Raw genomic sequence first — 25,290 nt, 5'->3', positions numbered from 1 at the left:
ATGAAGACTTGCTGTGGGACAGTTTTTTCTGCATGTTAGGTTTGGAAGCACTGATACTTGGTTCAGCTGTGAAAAACTGTGTAAAACTTGCCCAGGTCTAACTCCATGTGTGCACAGAGTGCTTCTGAGAGGTCTGTGTAGTTACCCCATGTCAGCTGGGGCACACTCAGTAGTGCTTTGGATGTGCCCCTCACAGAGGTTCATCAATGAATACATTTCCAAATAGTAGGTTTCTTCTCTCTTTCCAAAGAGTGAAGGGAGCTGAATGGGAATGGGGAACCGTATCCCTTGTAAATGTCTTACTGCTGGTGAATCCTGGAGCTCCAGGTAGTTCTGAGAGCAGTCCTGGCTGGAATGGAGGTGGAAGGTCTCTACCACCACCCTGACTTGCTGTTGTGGAGGGGCGTCAATGACCCAAGAGCAGAGAGTAAATGGTGGATATTCATTTGGAAAATTAGGAGATGTTGCAGTCAGGGATGTAGAAGTTGCATTATAGATTCCTCCACACAGGCCTGTGTAAAACAGTAACAAATGCATCATAGAGTGAAAACTGGGTAAAACTATTTTTTGAGCAAAACTCAAATGGAGTTGAGTTTTGGACAGTATACTTTTGTATTTGCCTTTGAGACTCTAGAAAGAAAACAGAAAGCAAAATACATGCTAGTGGAGTCAATATATGTCATCAAACTCAAAGAAATGTTTGTTTCCTATTTGTAAACAATCTGTGAGCATTTCTGTTTTGTACTCTCAGACTGACAACCTTCTCCCAACCAGATAAGACCAAGGAGAATTGTACTGGGGCCAAGTTGCTTTTAGCTTACCTAAAGATGCTTTGCTACTGTATTTGTCCTTCTTGAGACTTATGTCTAGAACAAATTTTTAGGCAGTATTTAAATATGAATTTCCATAAAAGAATGATAACAATATATATGCATACATACATACGTATACTTACGATCTACTGTGGTGTAGGTGACATTGAAACCCATTCTTTCCACATAATTGTCTGTGACAAATTTCACTGTCAAGAAATTACGGGTAGAAAGAAAAGGAGCTGGCACTCTAGATCCACAGAATGTGCCAACTAAATTGGCATTTTCATTATCTCCATCATAAAGCTGAAAGAAGCAAAATATATAAACCATTAATAGTTTAGGCACAACAAACAAATAAAGAGAAATAAAATTCTCTGACCCCTCCTTACATTACGATTTTGTTTACTTAGAAGTGCAGTGTGTTCTCTTGTGCTTTAACAGGATGTTCTTGGTTACCATAATTATTCACTGCCATATTACCTAATTCTGTTAGGGTAAATCTCATTATGGAACATTCTGGTCTCAGAAAATCTATCAAAAAAATTATTACATTTTAATATGGCACTCATTTCTTTATTATATGTAATCTTGAAGTGCTTTTCAGTGAGAAGATTGATTTTATTCATCAAAATGTAGACTGAATTCCTTGTTTCATTAAGTATCTCCAATGTTCAACAGGATCTATAACATTCCTTGGTGGAGTTTGTTTAGTAGCATTCTGCTATCTGATGGCTTGTATGCTCATCTCTAAGAAAAAACTTTACAAGTGAGTACTGAGAACCAAGACATTTGATTTAAAAAATATGAAAAATTATATTAATTCTAGTCCTTTCAAGCAATTGTGCATGTATATGCATAATTTCCCTCTGCCTATATCACTCCTATCCAGAAGTTATCAAAAATAATTCACCCTTCCTCACTGCCTCTGCCTCAATTTTTAATTCTTGATTTCTCTTTAGTTCTGCTCAACTTCAACCTGATAGTCTGAAGTTTTACTTTACACGTGTTTGAGTTTTGTTTTGTTTCCATTCTGTGAAATAAATACTCATTAAATGAGCAGTCTATAGACCAGAAGTGTGTGTAATGTTAAAACTCTTACTGGTTTCCAGAAAGGCAGAATGACATTTGGTGTAATAATCTGACCCAATGAAAAAATTTGATTATATTGAAGAATTAAATTTCTTCTTAAGATCATTTTCTATTAATTACATTAGCCCTGTGGAGAAGATAATGGATTGTATCTCACTGGTTTTTCTTGTTAGCATACTGAGCTGTCTTACTTTGACATAATCGTATCGGCAAACCCGAGCAGATTGTGCTTCAAGCTGAAATGAAGTGAAGGTGAGGTTGATCCGTTTGTTTACAGGTGCAGTTATGATCCATACACAGTCCAGATTTTTCTCATATCTTCTGGTCACATTGGAGACTGGAGGACCAAAGGTAGAAGCTGAACTTGACAGGTAACCACCACAGCCATTCTGAGGTCCTGTTGAAGAAGCAGAAGCTTTTTAACAGCAATTCCTGGCATTTATTTAATCTTCAACTCTTTAACATTAAGCTAGGAGCTTTTTATCTATGCTACATATTTTACCATCCTGTCTTGCAAGGACTGTCTGAATGATTAAAAAATTTTGAACACAGAGACATGCATCACAATTAGATTTCATAAAGTGAAAGGCTCATGTCTTTTGTTGAATATAAAAACAGTATTTACTTTGAAAATGTATCAATAGAAGTTTTTAAAAGGGACTGTAAGAAGACAGAGGGCAGCAATGAAACAGAAAAGCGTTGCTCTGAAGGCCTTTGAACGGGATCCTTGCTGAGAATATTTAGTCAGTAGGGGGCACTGAGCTGCTGGCTTTGAAAATGTCATTTAAAACCAAGTGGCTTATTTTGGCAATGCAGCCTCATCCTTAAGGGATTAAATTTGGCAGCCTGACACCGTATTCATGAATCTAGCTAAAAGGGACTTCTGGAAGTGTTTTGCTTGGTGGGAACTTACAGCCCCTCTGAAATGCAGGCTGCTTTTAATTTGGTTCCCACAGACAGGGCTAAGTCCTTGACTTATTTACTGTGAAATTTTGAACTCAATATAGTCAGTCACATTGAAAGAAATTACCTTTGGGGAAAAGCAGTTATTTAGCACATTGAATTCCAAACAAGCAAAAATCACAGATTATCTGGCAGGTTTGGTTTTGTTTGTTTGTTTGATTGTTTTGTTTGTTTTGTGGTTTGTTTGTTTGAATTTTTTGGGTTTTGTTTGTTTGTTTTTGTTTTTTGTTTTCCTTTTCTTTTTTTTTTTTTTCTTTTTTTAATGGTTTGATTTCCAGAGGTTGGATTGGGCTGGTAAATGTGATCATCAATTCATTTATTTCCTGCCCCAGTCTCTATGAGGTCTCCTGGCCACTTAGTTAACTCTGGAATTTAAATTAATATTGTTTTACTTTTGCTTTGAGTTCCGAGGAAAGAGTTTTTGTAAACTGCACAGAGCAGAGGAGTAACTGCAAGCCTGTTGTCTCCTGCAGCAAATCCATTTATGAGCATTCAATAACAAATGAAACTACAGCTGTGGCTGAGCAACACAAGCAGAGCTTCAGAATTTAATCTGTGTGTGTAAAATACACCTGTCTGGCACATTCGATGACTTCACCTTGACATGCAGATATGTTTCTAGACAGATAAAACTGTGCCTTACTTGAGCTACAGTATTACAAAAGATCATACTGGTGAGAAATCAGCGTCCAAGCATCAGGATTGCATCAGTAACCCGGGGCTTGCGAGACTGTAGTGGTTAAAGCAGAGTGACTAAGGCTGAAAGTTGTCCTGCTCTATCAACCAAAGCCAGAAAAACCCCACCCTGTAAAGCAATTCAGTTAAAACCAAAATCCACAGAACATTAGGTTTCAGGGTTTTCTATAGTTAAAAATGAACAGAAGAAGCTTATTACAAAGTGGAAAAGCCAGAAATTAATAGAGTATAGTCCAGGTTTGTGGGCATTTAATGAAGTCAGAAACTTGGAAAAGTGTTAGCATTCATTCCAGTGCCACTGCAGAAGGCGAGAACAACAGCAGGGGAAATGTGAGCAATAAATCACATTCTCACAAATAGTCTAGGAAGGAGGAAAATGTCAGCCAGAAGGGTGCCTGGGCCCTAAGAGTGCAGTTGCCCTATATTTTTCTCTGTTCTCTGCTTGATTTATTCTGTTTCTCTGAAACAATGTTATTGGGACTGTCCCCTGCAAACATTTAAACATAACATTAAGCATATAAATGTCAGTCCAAGATCATAGTCTGACCATCCAGCCCTGCAATATTGGGTCTGGACTGAATATATGGGTCAGACACTAACAAAGCTCTCCTTCCCTTTTTCAAGGGTAAAATTGCAGAGATGCCAGTCAGACCATGGCAACATGAGTCAGGGAATTGCCACAGACCCATGCAACAAGAAGGCTCTCAGTGATGCAGGACCATCCTTTTTTTGAATATTAAGTGTCTGTACTTTTTCAGTAGTTGCATTCACTGCTAACTGTGCAGCTATAAAGACAGCTCTAATACAAAGACAAAAAATACACATGTGGGTAAGCTCTGGGTGTACAGCATATGAAAAGGACCTGACAGAGAGATAAGCAGGCTTTATCAGAAAATTAATTCCAGCTAGTATAGTATAACCATCAATATCATCTAAGGGGAGATAAATAACTGAAAATGTGATTTATAGGTAATAAAGATGAGGTTTCACAATCCCTGGCCTTCTAAGCTAGGATAGAGTCAGATGCTTACAGGACAGTACATTATAAATAACAGCTAAACTGGAGGCTGACCAGATATCAACTAGTCCTAATTCAAGGAGTCCTTGTTGAAAAATCCATCTATCTTGGTGCTTTTCAGGGCTGATCAACATTACATCTGATTGCAGACACTAGAAGTTACACAACGATTAAACTGTGTAGATGAGGGGAACACCCACAAGTAAATGAAGAACCACAAGTAAATGAAGAACCAACTGCTTAACAGGAGGGAACTAAGAGAAACACTATCGCACTGTGTTTTAGCCAGGGCACAACACTTTAAAAATCAGCTTTAAAAATCAGCACCACTTCTGAACAGAAGGCCAAAAAGTAGCCATCCAGTCTGCAGGTGATTTTTAAAGGAAACACGTTCATCACTGGCTAACACAGCCAGGAAACAAATGTAGCTAAAATCCAAGCAAAATCTGGGACTGAGAAGTCTGTTAATTTATAAAAAAAAGACTCCTAGATATTAGAAGCTAAACTTGATTAAGATTATGAAGAATGTACATTACAGAACAATTTGTATGTCATCAGATGGACCAACTACATGGCTGACTGTCTTGTTTCAGTCTTTGCTTTCTTATTTGAAATAAAAATCATAATGTCATCATAAATCAGATGGCAATCTTGTTCTCATAAACAGCTTGCCAGAGAACACAAATTACCAGAACTAGGACACACACTGTCATCCCTAATTGCTTTTGGTGGGAAGCATTAGTGAAACTAAAAGGCTCCAGGACCATTCATAAAAGAAGGAATTGAAGGTTCCCTATGGCAAATAAAAATCATCAAAGCAGAGACCAAGCACATGTTTCTCTGTTAGGAGTTATACCCTTTAGATATGGAATGAAGATAAATCTTTGAAGCTTCCTGCCTTTGAAGTACAGCCAGGGGAAAGTTTCATTTATACAGGTATGGGTGCAATGAGAGGGTAACCTACTGAACAGTTTGCAATCTATCAGAATCAACTACACCACAGATATTTCAAAAGACCACAAAGTGATTTTGGTGTCTTTCCCTTCTTTTACAAATGAGCACCCTAAGCAACGACTAGAAGACTGCAAAGTTAAAGAAATTGTCTAGTTCTGCTTGACAGTAATGAAAATTCCTTTCAAGACTTCTGACTCTTTTGTTTTCATCTAGAAGCATCCCTGGGAACTCTAGACTTCTCTCTGATATGAACTGAAGATGAGTATAAGCAAAGATTAATTCAGCTAAGACTAATTCTTCTTTCTTGATGGGTCTTCCAATGCATGGGAGTGGCTGGACTTAGTGTGGCTGTAACAATTACCTCATACCTTGTCTGGATCATGGCTTCAAAGAGTAAGGTTCAGAAATACAGGGTTGGAGTAAGGAATTGTACTCTTCTGCTTTGTCTCATGGCTGATACTGAAGGTTGGTGAATCTTCTCAAAATGGGGTGTTCCCATGTTTGGCAATCATCGCACCAACATTGTGACTTTGTGTGGCTGCAGGCCCTGTCCACAGAGCCTGCAACATTTCAGGAGACCTCTGAAAGCACAAGGCCCTTTAGAGTCTTTATCTAGCCTTTATGCAGAAAAGCTTTTTGACAGGTTTGATGGCCTGGCAATGGTATTAGCAGTGACATTTAGGACTGTAAAGCCCCAGTATCCTGCTTTAGCCAGATTTCACAAATGCAGACGGATGAAATTTGTATCTTTAAGGTTCTTTGGACTGATACCAAATATATATGGTCTGTGCCAAGCCTACAAATCTCTGATCTATGTACTGTCCTATCCATCTCCTTGATGCTTGTCTGGGAGACCAGAGGCTGACATAAAGTCTTGCCTAATTCCAGTACTTAGTAATTAGTGTTCATATTTGGCACCATAGCAACTTGAGCCTTTGCAGATCTCTCCTGTGAATGAGAAATGTCTCCTCAACTGTTTTGTATGCACCAGAGGACAGATTTTCAGCTGAAGAAGTCATTGACTTCAGTCAAGCTAAGACAATTCATGCCAGCAGACTTCACCCACAGTTTTGTGAAGTGCCATTAATCTGAATATCCCATCAGCTTTCAACCATTTAGTCACTACAAATATATGTAATTAGGTATCTGAAAGTAAGTTTTCCTCTCCGTTTTTCAGATCAGACAAAAATTTCTTATTTTAATGTCTGCTTTTCTTCTTATATGTCCAATTTGAACATGCAAGCCCTTTCTATTTATTTTGCTTTGGAAGAAGAAATCCTTCACTGCAGATAGTCAAGCACTGTTTGGATGTAATCCTATGCAGTGCTCTCTGGGATGACCCTGCTTGAGCAGGGAGGTTGAAGCAGATGACCACTGTGGTCCCTTCCAACCTCACCCATTCTGTGACCGTGTGATTAATTAACTGGCATTTCTGAGAGACATTTGTAGACTATCCCTTAGCTCAACAGTTGTATTCTTTTCAAAGACACCAAAGAGATGTATTTCAACACCACAAATGCTTTCTAAATTTAGTGAGATTTCAAGCTGATGGATATTTGAGACCCAAAATAGAAATAGTCTGGAATTGTGACTTATGATCATATATTCTGATCTTGTCACAGATGTTCTTATTTTCCTAGACTATAATAAGATCAAGAAAAGATATGATTAGCCACAATTTATTCACTTATTTTAATACATAAAACTAACCACAAGTTATCCATGACAGTGTAATGAAATGTGTGATATTAATGGGTAATATATTTGGCAAAAATTAAATGAACTGAAAGCCCAAAGAAATTTCTGCCAGAAGACTTGTGACGTTCAGACAATTTACTTCTCAGCTAGACCCTCTGCAGCACCAAGTTGTGAGTTCAGGTTGGATACTTTGAGATACACCCCTGGGAACCAGTCCTAATGGCATGAGAAAACACAACAACATTCACATGCCACAGTTAAGGACACATTCTTCTAAGATTTTTTCTTGGTGCAGGAAGAAATATTTGCAGGATTCAGCTGTGCTGAATGTTATGTGCTTTCCACATGACACGCCAGAACTGCTGTTATCAGTGCAAGTGCCCAGCACCACCCACAGCAGGTACCAACATTAATTACATAAATCAGTGCAATTAACTATTTCTGGTGGTATGAGAATTTAAATATGACTCACAAAAGAACAACTACTCCTGGCCTATTCAACAGGATATCCAAACCAATATTTTACACCTTATATTGCTCATTCAGAATTGTGGGTTTTTTTTCAGCAATTCTGAACAACCCAAAAAGACTCTGCAGCAACTATGCATGCTGAACACTGCTGAAAAAGTGCACCTAGAAACCAAACATAGAGTAAGCTATAGTTTCAGTTTACAGGACAGAACATGAACTACAATGAAATCAGGCATTTTTTTTTGTTGATACAATAAAATATCATTAAAATGCTGTGAAAATTCTACTGGATCAATGTTTTAAAAAGTAGACTTTAATTTCATTAGGGGAGAGCATAACAGTAAACCTTTTAGTGACAGGCTTTTAGTGTATTCAATTCCACACAGGAAATAAGTAATTCAATACACTGCAAATAGAATAAGAGAAGGCAGATACCTCTGGGTGATTTATCAGGTAAATTACAGATCATCTTATCAAGATCAAGCATGTAGATTATAATCTATTTCTATTATATGCAAACTAGATTATTTATGCCAATTAATTATGAATTTTGTGGTATATCAGGGAAAATTAATTTTTTCCAGCTATTTTTCTTATAAACTCTATTTGCTTATGATTATTTTTCTCATGTAAAATGGTTAATATTCATTCAATAGAAATGATGATTTGTATAAAAAAATTGAGAGATCCTAGAGTGAGAAATTAAGCAAACTGAGGACAATGTAGAGGACAGGGTGTTTCAGGAATTAACATTCTAACAGCCTAATGGTTGCCAAAGGCTTAGGAGACATTTCTCCTGCCCTAGAGCCAGCAACACTAGTTTTCTCATTGTAGCTGCCCTATTCTTCTTGCCTGTCTGTATTAATTGGATTTTTTCATCTTGTGTTTAAATCATTATCTTTTTGTGACATTAGATTGTTGCTTTATTCAGCCTGTGTGCAGTGCCTTGTGCAGTGGAATTGTTGCTTATGAGCTCATAAGCCCTAAAATGATGCAAACAAGGGACCACAATGGTATTAATCCAGTACACAATGCTCATCTTTCACATCACATAAACTTGGATTTCTCCTGCATGCTCACAAAAGATAGTATAAAAAAGGGAGGGGAAAAAGCTGGTCACAGCTTGAAGTCAAGCAGAATTTAGGGCAGTAGAGAAAAAGCAGACAATCTTCCTCCCCTCCTCCACCCCACCTTCTCCACTGTCTCAACTGTTGCAGTCCTACCTGTATTATGTGAATAAAGCTCAGGAAGAGCCTTCTGACTCAACCCACTTATCTAACCACGTGCAACACTTTTCTTCTTGTACATTTATGTGAATTCCTTAGAAAGCCTCAGTGAGCAGACCTGTATTTCAGATGACCCCTTGATCCTACTCTGATGTTTAGAGGCATTTTTCATTACTGGCACAATGGAGCCATGTACATCAGCATAGAGTTTCAAGGAGAAATGACTTCCTGTTAATAAGGTCACAGCTACATCTCCCGACAGGGATTTCTGACTCGTTAAAACAAGAAAAAAACCCAAATCTTTATGTCTTCTTAGCTTTTCTATCAAATGCCTCAGGGGATCATGAATTCAGGTGAGAGGGTCACCCTATTCCTGAATGGGAATAGGCAGAAGCTCCATTTGTCACCAAAGTGCTATTCGTGCTATTACAGCAGGGATGGCAGAGGTATGTGCAGGCTCTGTCCCTGCCAGCCAGAGTCACTTAGAAAACTCAGATCTTCCCTTAGAGCTTAAGAGATAATCAGGAGATCTTTAGCCAAGTCACAAGCTCAGTACATGGCGATCTCATTCTTTGGGGAGAGATCTTAGTTTCCTTCCTTTACAGAGACATCTCATGTAACCAAATGCCTTAAGATGATATTGATTTCTGTCTTCTCATCCTTTTATTGATTGTCTAGAGGAGCACATGCTCACTGTGGAAGAGAGTCATAATTCTCATTTTACAGACTGAAAAGAAAGGCAGAAAAAAGATCAGTGGTAACTAAGGTAAGAGAAGTCTATCCTTCCACAAATCTAACACTTGGAGCAGGCTGGTATCTTCCAGTCAGCTCAGCTCTCCAGCTTTGCCTGAAGTACATCCAAGTGATTCCAAAAATGAGGCTGATAAGTGCCCAAACTTAGCAGCAGAAATACTGAAAAGATAAACCCTCTGAACCGCATCACAAGGGCCGTATGTTCCCCTGCCTCAAGCACACCATCTCACAGAGTCATGACAAAGAAAGCTGCCTGTGAATGGTGCACTTTTTATTACACAGTGTATGGAGTAACACAGGGAAAGAAAACATATTTGAGAAGAAAGATTACTTTTTTCTAAATGGCCAAATTAACACTATTTCAGACTTTCTTTTTGTGTCCTTTTTCTGTCTAGTGGGGGGACCTTGAATATTCTGTTGGAGGCAGGATCAGTGATGGAAACTAATTGTTTTAATAAAATCAAGGAATGTTTTCTACAGAAATTTCAGGGTTTAACTCATTGAGTGCCTGGATAATCCTAGTTTTAGGCAGTATTCCTTAAAGAGCCTGATATGGAAAGAAATTGGAAGAGCTTGTGGGGAAAGGAAATAGCTTAGTTTACTACAAACAGAAACAGTATGTTGTTTCTTCCCAATACATAATCAGGGTCACTCACAACATGAAACAGAGAGTAATAATTACATTATCCAGTTGTGTTTCCCTGGAGCAACTAGAGAATAATGTGCTTGTTGTCATCCAACAGAGGATGAGGTTTCTTGTTTCTCTACAGATACCATCTTCCTTATTCAAGAGATTTGTAATTATGAATTGTCATCTGATTGCATTTTTACTCTTACAAAACCACATGGGTTTTATCTTTTAACAGACATGAGGGAGCTTCTCTAAAGCACCATGTAGAATAACAGGCTTTTAGATCTTCATGGTTTTATTCTTTTTTATTTGAACCATAATCTCAGACCTCATAGTACAAAGATGTGTCACAGATTTTCCTGGCTCTGTTTTTTAGGCAAGCCAAGCTGGAAACATTTATAGGATGTGACTCATGTTTTCCTTTTGTAATGTGCTTTTCTCCTTTTTGGCTATTCTTTGTTATCATGGGACTGCCAAGATCCTTGCTAATGGCTATGTGGTTTAGTCCCTGTAGCTTGCTTCCCACAATGAAGAGAGAAGACCTACCATTAAGCATCTCACCACCGCAGGCTCTTTGTCACACACCCCTTGCCTCCTCCTGGGCATCTTTTATAACTTGCAACTCATAGCTCCTGAGTAACCCATGCAACATCTTAACCTTGTTTTCCTTGGAAGTGCCAGAAATGTCCCTCTAAAACATCTAAGAGATGTCAAAGTTTATTCATAAAAGGCTTCTCCTCACTCTAGGAAATTATCAGGCATGGTACTGACTTGAAGAGCTTGGCTTGTGTTCTGTTGTGTGCTTAAGGAAAAGATCTGACAAGTTGCACAAATAAATCTAAAGTCAGTGGCTAAAAAAATTGATTAAATGCCAACAGGAAGAGGAAGAGCTTGGGGAGTTCCTGATGATCTCACCCTGGAAATACTAACCCAGGCTGCAGGGAATCTATAACAACTGATACTTCAGCGTTTAAAGACAGCAACATGTGAAACAACATTAAGTTACCTGGAATACCATTCACAAGACTTAAAGACCATTCACAATGTCTTAAACATTCTTGTAGCAATTACTTTGAGTGAAGCAAAGGAAGAGTTAATAATAGTAATAACTATGAGGTTCTGTGGGAATATTTTTCTTGGCAAAGCCTGTAGAACCAGTTATTTTCCTTATCTGTAAGTACTTTCTCAGACTATCAAATGAGAAAGTCACTGGCTAGGGATAGGGAGGGGATTCAATGACTCAGCAGAAGACTATGTTTGTTCTGCCACAAAGGCCTTTCATTCTGATCTGTCTGAACGCCAGCTTTGCAGACCAGACAATTACTTCTTTCTAGACCACAAAAAGACTTGGAGTTAATTATACAGGAAAGTAGTAGAGATGATATGAAATCAATTTGCATGTAATAATAATAATTTGTTGCTTACCATCCCTAAACATTTCAGATAAGGAGATAAAAATCTCCTTTTACACTTTGTTCTTTAAAGTACAGTACTGAATTTAAACATTTTTTAAGGTAATTATCAAACTCTGCCCCTTATTCTTGCATCCATCAAAACAAAAGGTGTCTAGTGCCTTTTTACTGGGATCTCACTGTGATCCTATTTATTTTATGGCCAGCTAATCAGAATGATTCCACAAATCAGTAGAAATCAGCACAGTGGTGCCTGGTGAGGAACCACAATCTTAGCTGACCTCAACACTTCAGTTCTTTAGAAAGTGTGAGGGAACCTGAAAGTAAATGGAAAGTGAACATAGATTGAAAGGAGGCATCTTTAGTACACCAACAACCTTTGACTACAGAAGAATAAAAATTCTAAGGTGTTGCTGTGTATCTGCCAAAAGAGAGTTCTTTGGGTGCTGCTAGGCCTTCAGTCACCCAAGAAACACCTTTACCTTCAGAGAGGCAGGGAAAGGGTAGCAAAGAATGAAGGGGATCAGTTCAGAACCATACTGGAATGCAGGGATCCCATAAGCCTAGTATTTAGCTTAGTTCACTCAATTTTCACAAAATCAGAAACATTCTTCTGCTTCACTCATCCCTAGAGAGGGAGGTCACAACTGCTCCTCACCAAAAGAAATCACTTACCAGCAGATTAGGAGCCTGATAATACACATACCTAAGGCCTCTCTGAAGGATGCTTTCCATCCCCTGTCTGCTCCATAGAAGTCAGTGCTAAACACCAGGAACAAGTTATTACTGGAGCTCTTAATATTTGGAGGCAATTCTGAGCCACAGAACTTTCCAAGGAGAGGAGCATGAGTATCTGAGCCATCATACACGGCCACATAATCTTTGTAGCAGGAGGGAGATAGTTCAAGCTGGAAGCTGTTGAATCTGTAAAATACAGTTGGAGCCTTAGATATCACATTTTCAGTTCTTTTCCTGTGCTACGTGTGTTTTAGTGCTTGAGGAAAGATCCAAGTACTAGCAGTAGCCAAAGCCATACACAGGCCAAACAAGTCTCCAGGAATAAACCAAGCAACTATTAAATGCATGGCAACACTCTTCATCCAACAAGCCTCAAAGAAATTAGGTCCCTCACCCACTGGGCCTCCTGCAAGGCAAGCTGTCAGCACAGCTCAGCTTTGTGTGAAGCAGAAGGTCTGTGCAAACACACCCTCTCTCACTTCTGCAATTGCTCAGGCTGCAATTTCCTTGGGCACGTGAGTGGTCTATAAAATGCAGGCACAGAGTGCAGGCCAGTGAGTCTTCCTCTTAGCTGGGAAATGTTCTAATTCACAATCACATGATAGAAGAATGGATCAGTTTTTAACCAGTGGCAAGATTTTGTGGCAATAATCTCCTCTCTTAGGCAAGACAGAAATACACTCAGAAAGATACTATTTTTGGGTGGGTGTTATTACTTTGGCTGTAAAATTATTACTACCCTTCTAAAAGTGTTATTCTTTTTCTTCTGCCTTTGAGAAGTATAAACTTCTCAAAGGCAGACAGAATTTAACTAAAAAGCATAACCTGCATTTTTACAATTTCTTAGTGTTGTCTGTAACCAAAGTGGGAACTTAAAATTGTGATTTTTTTTTTTTTACCTAACAAGTTAGAAAGAAAGATGGAAGGGAACCTGAGGCTGATAAAAGTGACTTCAGGAACCATCTCTTATTTTAGTTTGGCTGTGACCTTGGAAAAGGAGAGTCACAGAAAATATTGTCAATAATTGCTGCTTTAATTGGAATCAGAGACCTCCCTGTTCCCTTAATGACAAACTGAACTTGGATTACGTACTTCAGGGCCACTACTTTGTCATTTCCAACTGTGATGTGGTATGAGCAGTTCATGTTGTTGTGATAATCAAGACGTGAATGGCCTGGACTGCTGATAACACCATTAGAGCCACTGAAAATTCCACCGCAAGCTGTAGAGGAAACAGAAAAAAGAGTGATTAGTTTCTGAATACTAGTTTGGCCCTAATTCTCATATTTCTTGCATGAGTTTTCATGCAAGGAAAGAAAGACCCTTGATAAATTTGGAGCAGTGTTCATTGTCATGCCTAGAACTGTTAAATGTGAGGTGTCTGTCAGGCTGTGCTCTGCAGTGGAAGAATAATCAGCATTGCAGTAATAGGTTGCTACTAATCCATACCAAATGGCACTGGCACTGTGCAGGAAAAGACTAGCACTGATTTCAAATGTCCTGCAGTAGCTGGGATTTTTTTTTTTTTTTTTTTTTTTTTTTTTTTTTTTTTTTTTTTTTTTTTTTTTTTTTTTTTTTTTTTTTTTTTTTTTTTTTTTTTTTTTTTTTTTTTTTTTTTTTTTTTTTTTTTTTTTTTTTTTTTTTTTTTTTTTTTTTTTTTTTTTTTTTTTTTTTTTTTTTTTTTTTTTTGAATGGAATGGAATGGAATGGAATGGAATGGAATGGAATGGAATGGAATGGAATGGAATGGAATGGAATGGAATGGAATGGAATGGAATGGAATGGAATGGAATGGAATGGAATGGAATGGAATGGAATGGAATGGAATGGAATGGAATGGAATGGAATGGAATGGAATGGAATGGAATGGAATGGAATGGAATGGAATGGAATGGAATGGAATGGAATGGAATGGAATGGAATGGAATGGAATGGAATGGAATGGAATGGAATGGAATGGAATGGAATGGAATGGAATGGAATGGAATGGAATGGAATGGAATGGAATGGAATGGAATGGAATGGAATGGAATGGTGGAATGGAATGGAATGGAATGGAATGGAATGGAATGGAATGGAATGGAATGGAATGGAATGGAATGGAATGGAATGGAATGGAATGGAATGGAATGGAATGGAATGGAATGGAATGGAATGGAATGGAATGGAATGGAATGGAATGGAATGGAATGGAATGGAATGGAATGGAATGGAATGGAATGGAATGGAATGGAATGGAATGGAATGGAATGGAATGGAATGGAAAAAAAAAAAAAAAAAAAAAAAAAAAAAAAAAAAAAAAAAAAAAAAAAATAATATATATAACGACAAGCTAATAAACTTCTAGGTTGTCCTCAAATGTCAGAAGTCACAAGTCAAATAGCAGCAACTGACTTGAGTGAGTTATATGAAGGTCTTTTCCATGGTTCATTTGCATCCCACTATTTAGGTGCAGCATGCCTGTCTTCTGTAAACAGACCATTCATTTCCACATATGAAACATCACTTTATGCTCTTGTTTCTGTGGCTTTGAACATGATGGAATGCGTTAAGGGAAATACAGAAGTTAAACACACTTTTCTTGCATAGAAACTATACTTTTCAAACATAAAAGTGGTCTCTCCATTAAATTTATTAAAAATGTGAAAATTATTTGCAAATAAAATCAATATTCAGGGATATTTGTAAATGTGGTCAAACTCAGCTGAATTTTTGCTTTGATTCAAATTTCATCTTTAAAACATAAAAGATCTATATGAAATGTAATGACAAAAGAGCATTGGTGAAGTGGCATTAAAAATAAAATAAATATATATCCCAAGTTTCCTTCATCCCTGGCACTGCCACAAGGGTATTGAACGTGGAGCATGCAGCTATGTACCATTACTGTGTTCCTATTGTTTCATGTAATTTTAGTATAGTTTAGAATAAACTATCATAATCCATAAAATCTTAAAATTCATTCAAATATATAATGATGTTTTTCCTTCGACAATGAAAACAACCAAAAAACAAACAAAACAACATAAATTAATATTTTTAAAATGTAATCTTCCTCATGATCAAGAAATAATGACTATGACCCACAAACAGTGGCATGTCCTAGAGGTCTTGAGGAATGGTTTTGAGCAAATGCAGTGGGAAGATGCTCCATCTTTACACCCATGAGGGTGTTTCCAAAATGGGCAGACACATTTCCTCAACAGTTCCAGGAATTGGTCCATATCAAATACAAACCTGAGTCCTATCTCACCACAATACTGTGTCTGGCTGGAATCCAAAGACACGCGATGGGAGTCAAGGATGAAGTTCAGCATCGTTGAAAAGGATCGGCTGTTCAACATCCAGGAGCTATGGAACTTGCCAGCAGAAGTGATCAAAGGGATGTGGTGATGTTCAATGCTAACATAAAAAATAAAATTGAATGGAATGGAATGGAATGGAATGGAATGGAATGGAATGGAATGGAATGGAATGGAATGGAATGGAATGGAATGGAATGGAATGGAATGGAATGGAATGGAATGGAATGGAATGGAATGGAATGGAATGGAATGGAATGGAATGGAATGGAATGGAATGGAATGGAATGGAATGGAATGGAATGGAATGGAATGGAATGGAATGGAATGGAATGGAATGGAATGGAATGGAATGGAATGGAATGGAATGGAATGGAATGGAATGGAATGGAATGGAATGGAATGGAATGGAATGGAATGGAATGGAATGGAATGGAATGGAATGGAATGGAATGGAATGGAATGGAATGGAATGGAATGGAATGGAATGGAATGGAATGGAATGGAATGGAATGGAATGGAATGGAATGGAATGGAATGGAATGGAATGGAATGGAATGGAATGGAATGGAATGGAATGGAATGGAATGGAATGGAATGGAATGGAATGGAATGGAATGGAATGGAATGGAATGGAATGGAATGGAATGGAATGGAATGGAATGGAATGGAATGGAATGGAATGGAATGGAATGGAATGGAATGGAATGGAATGGAATGGAATGGAATGGAATGGAATGGAATGGAATGGAATGGAATGGAATGGAATGGAATGGAATGGAATGGAATGGAATGGAATGGAATGGAATGGAATGGAATGGAATGGAATGGAATGGAATGGAATGGAATGGAATGGAATGGAATGGAATGGAATGGAATGGAATGGAATGGAATGGAATGGAATGGAATGGAATGGAATGGAATGGAATGGAATGGAATGGAATGGAATGGAATGGAATGGAATGGAATGGAATGGAATGGAATGGAATGGAATGGAATGGAATGGAATGGAATGGAATGGAATGGAATGGAATGGAATGGAATGGAATGGAATGGAATGGAATGGAATGGAATGGAATGGAATGGAATGGAATGGAATGGAATGGAATGGAATGGAATGGAATGGAATGGAATGGAATGGAATGGAATGGAATGGAATGGAATGGAATGGAATGGAATGGAATGGAATGGAATGGAATGGAATGGAATGGAATGGAATGGAATGGAATGGAATGGAATGGAATGGAATGGAATGGAATGGAATGGAATGGAATGGAATGGAATGGAATGGAATGGAATGGAATGGAATGGAATGGAATGGAATGGAATGGAATGGAATGGAATGGAATGGAATGGAATGGAATGGAATGGAATGGAATGGAATGGAATGGAATGGAATGGAATGGAATGGAATGGAATGGAATGGAATGGAATGGAATGGAATGGAATGGAATGGAATGGAATGGAATGGAATGGAATGGAATGGAATGGAATGGGAATGGAATGGAATGGAATGGAATGGAATGGAATGGAATGGAATGGAATGGAATGGAATGGAATGGAATGGAATGGAATGGAATGGAATGGAATGGAATGGAATGGAATGGAATGGAATGGAATGGAATGGAATGGAATGGAATGGAATGGAATGGAATGGAATGGAATGGAATGGAATGGAATGGAATGGAATGGAATGGAATGGAATGGAATGGAATGGAATGGAATGGAATGGAATGGAATGGAATGGAATGGAATGGAATGGAATGGAATGGAATGGAATGGAATGGAATGGAATGGAATGGAATGGAATGGAATGGAATGGAATGGAATGGAATGGAATGGAATGGAATGGAATGGAATGGAATGGAATGGAATGGAATGGAATGGAATGGAATGGAATGGAATGGAATGGAATGGAATGGAATGGAATGGAATGGAATGGAATGGAATGGAATGGAATGGAATGGAATGGAATGGAATGGAATGGAATGGAATGGAATGGAATGGAATGGAATGGAATGGAATGGAATGGAATGGAATGGAATGGAATGGAATGGAATGGAATGGAATGGAATGGAATGGAATGGAATGGAATGGAATGGAATGGAATGGAATGGAATGGAATGGAATGGAATGGAATGGAATGGAATGGAATGGAATGGAATGGAATGGAATGGAATGGAATGGAATGGAATGGAATGGAATGGAATGGAATGGAATGGAATGGAATGGAATGGAATGGAATGGAATGGAATGGAATGGAATGGAATGGAATGGAATGGAATGGAATGGAATGGAATGGAATGGAATGGAATGGAATGGAATGAATGGAATGGAATGGAATGGAATGGAATGGAATGGAATGGAATGGAATGGAATGGAATGGAATGGAATGGAATGGAATGGAATGGAATGGAATGGAATGGAATGGAATGGAATGGAATGGAATGGAATGGAATGGAATGGAATGGAATGGAATGGAATGGAATGGAATGGAATGGAATGGAATGGAATGGAATGGAATGGAATGGAATGGAATGGAATGGAATGGAATGGAATGGAATGGAATGGAATGGAATGGAATGGAATGGAATGGAATGGAATGGAATGGAATGGAATGGAATGGAATGGAATGGAATGGAATGGAATGGAATGGAATGGAATGGAATGGAATGGAATGGAATGGAATGGAATGGAATGGAATGGAATGGAATGGAATGGAATGGAATGGAATGGAATGGAATGGAATGGAATGGAATGGAATGGAATGGAATGGAATGGAATGGAATGGAATGGAATGGAATGGAATGGAATGGAATGGAATGGAATGGAATGGAATGGAATGGAATGGAATGGAATGGAATGGAATGGAATGGAATGGAATGGAATGGAATGGAATGGAATGGAATGGAATGGAATGGAATGGAATGGAATGGAATGGAATGGAATGGAATGGAATGGAATGGAATGGAATCAATAAAAATTAATTCAAGTGCTCAATTGAAAAAATTGAAATAATAACAAAGAATTTGAAGAAAAATTTTTCTAGTTTTGAATACCTTATTGTTTCAGCCAATATGATTTGCATGGTTCATTTATAGAATCTCAAGTTTAAAGAGATCAGTTCTGGGTCTCCTACCTGTGCCTCTCATTCTCTATATTTACACTTTCTTTAACAGTTACACAAATAAAATGTAACTATATATGTAAATATACCCAGATTCAGATTCTCCTCATGTCATTGTTCAAGCCTGTACACATACTCAACACATCATCCAGAATTCTTCTATTGATTATTTTATTAATCATCTTGATCTTTAGATCTTTCTCAACCATTTATCCCTACACTCCAGATGGAGTATCTGCTTCATGGTCTCAGAGAACCTGTTCTTGGCCGTATAAACCAACATTCTCTCTCCGAGCTGACAGGCACTTTTTCCACATGCATATAAGCACTGTTTCTTCTGTAAATATTATATTAAGCTTTTGTACATCCTTTTCATATACTGTATCCTCTGTTATAATTCATCCATGAGGATTCAGTGAGCTATCTTCTGTCTTGCCCTCCTTATCTCCACATTAGCTCTGTATAATCTCATTTGCAAGGACAGATGCAACTGCTCTCTCTGTGTTGGTGACTCCATAAGTTTCCAGTCACTATCTTTAAGTAAACTCTTTCCTATCCTTCCCTTGTACCATTCATTCCTCCAGCCTTGACAATATTTCTTCCAAATACTTCTGGAGAGATCATTTATGTGGCCTGACATTATGAACATATCCCCATTTCTTTGAGCTGCTACATGCATTTGCTTTCAAGGCTCTTTGTTATCTCTCTGCGCTCTATTTATCATCTCTTGGCACCATTCAGCATTGATACATTGACCCTTGTGTCCAAAGTTCACATAATAAGAGCTTCAGTTGTCCTTACATTACATTTTGAAATATGCCTTTGGGTTGTCTCCTTTCCACTTTGCAGAAATTTCTGTCCAGTCTCATTGTTGTCCATAAAATCATTTGTTTGATATGATGCTGGTACAAAAACATTAACCAAATCTAGGCCCCTGACTACCTGATCACTAATATCAGTGTTCTCTTTTTATCTCTGTCTTTAGCCATAGATTCTGTTTAATTTAGTATTGAAGCAGAACCTGTCTTTTTGTTTAAAGGCTGTAAAACGTAAAATTATAAGGCTTTTTCTTCACAACAGCAGCTTCTGATATAAATGACAATACAATTAGGAATTACTAAAGTAGAAGTATTTCCTAGAAACATATCACTGTGCAACATATCAACCAACTCTGTAGCATAATATATTGTTTTGAAAGCAAGGAATTAAACTTCTTTCTCATATGTATTCTATTTCAAAATAATCTATTGCTAAACTTGCCTATTTTCTGAATTGCCTAGTAACAGTTGAGAAAGCAGATAGAGCAGACTCCAAAACAAAGCTGTGACCCTATCCCAGATTGCAAAATTGCAGGCATGTTTTTTTTTTAAAGGAGAAATAAACAAGTTTTTAAAACATTTTACATCAACGTGGTATAAACACAAAACAGTTGTCTTGTATGGACAGAGTATAAATATTACAGAATTCTAAAAGGAGATACTGCAGGAAGCCTACATACATTTCCCCTATTTTCCCATTATTTGGGTCTCTGACTTTATTGTGTGTTATACTCACACTTGAAGAGTAGTACAGCCACTTAATAATACATTATTGTAGCTGTCCTAGAGAAGAATTGTCAGGATGTTCATCTGAATAAATCTAATGGACAAGAAATTGAATGTGATTAACTACTTCTTAGATAATAAGTCTAACAAGAAAGACAAATAAGAGGTTTTTACTAATTCTAATGTATGATTTTTGTAGACTTTTGATCCAAGGAGGAAGGACATATGGAAGAAATTTATCACTGCAGAAGTTGGGCTGGTGTTGTATTGCTTGGATAACAAACTCACCTCTATTTGTTTGGTTCGTTATAAAATAACCAAACACAACAATGCAAATGGTGTACAAGAAGCAAGTGGCAGCTTATGCAACTTCCTGAAACTGGCAAATCAAGAGAGGTTTCTATAACCATATTCAATTTGGCACAGGAAAAAAACATCCTGAACACTACTAGGAAATCACAGAAGCTAAGCCAAACTCCGTTCATGGGGTTAATCTTGCCTATATTTTCCTGCTCAGATCTCAAGCATCTTGTGTAAGCTATTCTTTATGGCTTCCTGCAATAGCCAATAGGTAAAGAGAGTGAGAGAGGTTTCCAGAAAGTAATTCACTCCACCTGCACAATATAGTTGGTCCTGAGTTTATCTCCACCACTAGGAGTTAAATCTGGGGGAATGTCTAAATTAGATGTATATTTTCAGGGGCCTAAAGTGATATAAAAATTGTTCTACCTACAAAGAAGCAAAGAGTTTAGATTAAATTTTGATCACAAAATCAACAAATGCAGTTTCCCCAAGTTCTCACTTGCTCTGCTTGTTGCTATATTTAGTGCTTAATACATATTTAATACTTAGTAGATGCATGCCAATGTTTGTTTGGTTCCAGATACTGACACCATATCACTGCTGTGGGTTACCAGCCTCAGTCATTCTTTAAAATCAGAAGAGGCATCCCATCATAACTGAAAACATAACTACTGTAGGGCAGAGATCTGTAACTAACCCATTAAATCATTCCATTTTGTAGCACTGTGTCACTGCACTACAGATTATTAACTTCTGCCTTCTAATTTTCTGGAGAAGATATCTCAACCTGTTCAAGTCAATGAGATTGGCATGCTTTACAGGCATTATTTTAAATATTTCATTTCTTTACCTAACAACTATAGAAAAAAAAAAAACCAATTAGGTTTCTTTTGAGAGGTCAAATAATAAATAATGTTAATAGTTAATAAATTATGTTAATTAGACATGCAGCTAAACTTTGAAACTCAATCTAGAACATCTATAATAGCATGTTTAAAATATTAAAGGCCACTCTCAGCAACACAACAATCTAAGTAGGTTCAATGCTTCCTTGCATATGGAATAGCTAGAAATGTTTTTAACAGATGCTGCCAAACATTGTCCTGCCTTTGCAAAAGAACTAATCAGGTTCACAGTGGAAACCCTTAGACACATGTGCTAAATATATTCACTGTGACTGCTGAATAATTTTTCAGTTCTGCAATGATAGTTTTCAAGATGGTGGTTTCAATCTTCTTTACAATTTAAACCCAAGTGATTTTTCTTTACTGCAGGGTTATATTTTAAGATTTTGTGACAAATATTAGTAACCAGCTACTGGAGAGTGTCATACTTCCTCTTTTCCAACCAGATGTCCATTAGCTCATATGCACAGTTCTTTCATGTGACTCAGGACTTTTAGTTGGTATAGCCTGTAAGGAAGCCTATAAACAAAAAGGAACAAATTGCCCTGCAAGAAACAGAATATTCTTTAGTATTTATTTAGATCTATGCTTATTATTATGTCTGAGTCATTTACCTCTCTGATTGAACCCTCTTGATAACAAAAGTGTGGTTCCATTTAAAAATTAACTGAATGCACAGGCAGAATGCAGATTAGTAAATGTACTCAAAGAGTTGTCAAAATTGGCACCATCTGATTCAGCCTAATGTTTAGTGTCTTCTATGTGAAGAAATTATATAATTTCTGTGGTTTATATTTCATTCTAAAAAACCTAAAGCAGTGGTTTGTATTAGGGGATGAAAAAAATATTTCTGATAAAATCATAGTAAAATTTTTGTCTCAGACCTAAACTAAGTCTCAGCCAGAATACTTTTGAATTCAAAACAGTCTGGAAACTTGAAAAGAGAAGAATATTGTTTTCTGCCTTTATTGTTGGGTCTGAAGAAAAATACAAATCACACAACCTAATTTAGTATCAAATTACTCAAAATCTCTTTGACTGGTGACTTCAAGGGAGCCAGATCAAGATTGCCTCAAAATATGTGGTGCCACTCAAGCAGTTTGGACATACTGATTCCTCTGTGTTATCATGACATGTCCACACATAAAAATATGATCTTATCAAGGTTGAGAAAGCTTTACCATTCACACCAATGTGATCAGGATACTATACTTGTTATTTATTGGCTAAATGCTGCCAAATTTGATAATCACAAGAGGGACTTTTGTTACTGCTATATACAGGGTAATCACTTATGCATTTCCCGTTGCTGTAGTCGTTCACCTAATTTCATATTTCTGTGTTCTTACATCCTTGTAAAACACCTGAGTACATTCATATCTATTTTATCAGTTAAGAAACAGATGCAATGAAAAGCAAAACAGCTGGCCTAAGATCAAAAATATTTTAAGACTCAATGGCAAACAAACAAACAAGCAAAAAGACAGGAACAAAGACCCAGATTAGCCACAATCACTTTTATATTCCAAGAAAGTGGTAAGTTCCCAAAATCATTGCTGCAAGACAGATGAAATCTCTCTTAATTCTTCTGGAAGACTTCAGTGACTCAAAACCTAACCCTGAAAACTATAAATGTTAGTCTGTAAAAGATTTTCAGAATGGGCCAGCAGTGATTTTCAATTATATAAGACTTGTATGTTTTCAAGTAAGAAATTACACTTTATAATGCACACTGAAATTATGAAGAGCCAGTTACCTTCCAAGTCAAAAGTCTCAAATTCTAGGATCACCAGTGACTGTGGTCCCTGATCTATAATATAATTGCAGTTCAGGTTGTTATCATACTGACTAGGGTAGTTTGGAGAGACAATACGACCTTCAGGCCCGGTGAAATTTACTCCGCATCCTGCAAACAAAAAAATAAAACACAGTTATAATCATAGTGATAATACTATTCTGAGTTTGCAGTAAAAAACTAAATAATGTACACGAGGACCTCATCTCCCCTGGTGAAAAAAAACCCAGGGGGAGTATCATATACCATGATGGCAACAGCAGGTCTTACACACAGCCAGAGCAGTGGTTTTGGGGAGTGTAGGGCCATCCCACTGAGAGTGTCACACTCCTGTGTAAGACCAGCCCATAGGCTTACAGTGCCTGACCAGGAGGACACAGCACTGCTGTTCTTGTGGGTGTGCAGCCTGCACATTTTAAAATCTCTTAGTACATACAAATGTGTCTGAATTGGAGTGGGTGGGGGGGTTGCTGGGGCACAGGAGCCTTATTTGAAAATGCCCACATTAGTGTAAGTGGTGCCATTCTTGTTTCATGCCTAACATCCAGGAGAATGCAGTCTGCCATCGGGCCACCTCTGGATTGCTTTGCTATATGCAGAGGCAGGAAAGGTTTACCACCCACAAGTTTTCAGGCACTCAGAACAGTTTCTTTTCATGGAGCTCCTTTGGATCCTAATACTTGCATGGCCTTTGTTTCTCTTTTTTAAGACAAAAGCTTAAAAGAATGCAGTGCACAGTGAAATGCTGGTAGATTAGGAACAGGCATATGAAGACTGTGACTGTCTCCATGAAGAGATTGTTAGATGTCACTGACAATGTTAGTGCAAACATTATAAAAACAAAAGTGATTTCAGTTCAGAATTCTGAATGCTTCAGTGGTGTTTCCCTCAAAGCACTTAGCTTCTTGCTGTTTTCATCTGAATGCCATGAAGGGCAAGTGGTTTCCTTTGGAAGCATCCTACAAAGAACCCAAGCAACCAAGAGCAGCTGAGCAGCACCTTGTCTACTTCTGGTAGGTTTTACCATTACAAAGCACATACCATGGTTAAAGAAATGTCTTTTTAAGAAAATTAAAGCATTAGTTTCCAAGCAGTTTAACAATGAATTTTTAAAATTTAAACCCTATTCATTCTTTTCAGCACACCGAAAAGGCAAAGGTGGCTGAGAATAACTACAAAATAAGAGCTGCATCTTGGGCAAGTCCAACACTAGAATTCATTGCACTCAGTATGGAAATTCTTGGTTTACATATCTGGGTAGAAGCTTTGATGCCTTGTTGGACTGGGGTCTGAATTGCTACACACGGGTCAAACTAATCCCAAATGGACTAATTAAGCAGCCATCTGGCTGTAATATTACTTACTGCTTGTGAAAGATGCGGAGAAACCTGGAGCAGGAGCATCCTGAGACTGAAACACTGTAGTTATCACATTGTTTGGAGCAACAACAGGATCAGGAGCTGAACTTCCACATCCTGTGGCTAACAAAGCTGCTGCTTCTTCATTATTTCCTCTCCACACCTGGCAAGGCCAGATTGGAAATGATTTAGTGCTTTCAAAGTCTAAGTAGATTGTGGGAACCCAACAGGAATTATATATGCAGTTTTTCTTTACATTGACTAAGGGTAGGATTCATCTCACAGTGAATCTAAGAGTTCTAAACTTGACTTAATTACTACAGTCAGTGGAGACAAAAAGGTTCCTCCGAGGAGTGAGTCACAGTGAATAACTTAGGTTGCCAAGGACCTCTGAAGAACATCTAGAGGTCATTTGCTTGAACCCTTGCTGGTAACAGAACAAGCATAGATCAGGTCCAGGGGACAAGAGAAAAGCATTTCATGCATATCATT

At 37.7% G+C, this 25,290-nt stretch overlaps 1 protein-coding gene across 2 annotated transcripts in view; it reads right to left on the bottom strand.

Moving 5' to 3' along the window:
• CUBN (cubilin) overlaps positions 1-25,290 on the bottom strand; it is a 148,571-nt gene that overhangs the window by 11,013 nt on the left and 112,268 nt on the right. Inside the window, exons 55-62 of one of the 2 annotated variants that reach the window (XM_085565970.1) lie at positions 24,805-24,961; positions 23,365-23,551; positions 15,721-15,866; positions 13,557-13,686; positions 12,433-12,650; positions 2,096-2,301; positions 956-1,118; positions 304-512 (exon numbers count right to left, since the gene is read on the bottom strand). In XM_085565970.1, coding sequence (XP_085422096.1) covers positions 304-512; positions 956-1,118; positions 2,096-2,301; positions 12,433-12,650; positions 13,557-13,686; positions 15,721-15,866; positions 23,365-23,551; positions 24,805-24,961 — 1,416 coding nt within the window. Of the gene's footprint in view, positions 1-303; positions 513-955; positions 1,119-2,095; positions 2,302-12,432; positions 12,651-13,556; positions 13,687-15,720; positions 15,867-23,364; positions 23,552-24,804; positions 24,962-25,290 lie in introns of those variants that run through there. The other variant, XM_085565962.1, reaches the window with a different exon arrangement.

Source organism: Lonchura striata, chromosome 2 (assembly GCF_050655825.1).
Source record: "Lonchura striata isolate lonStrDom1 chromosome 2, ASM5065582v1, whole genome shotgun sequence".
Classification (NCBI taxonomy): domain Eukaryota; kingdom Metazoa; phylum Chordata; class Aves; order Passeriformes; family Estrildidae; genus Lonchura; species Lonchura striata.
Note: the sequence above shows the minus strand (reverse complement) of the source record. Positions and strands in the feature narration are given on the sequence as shown.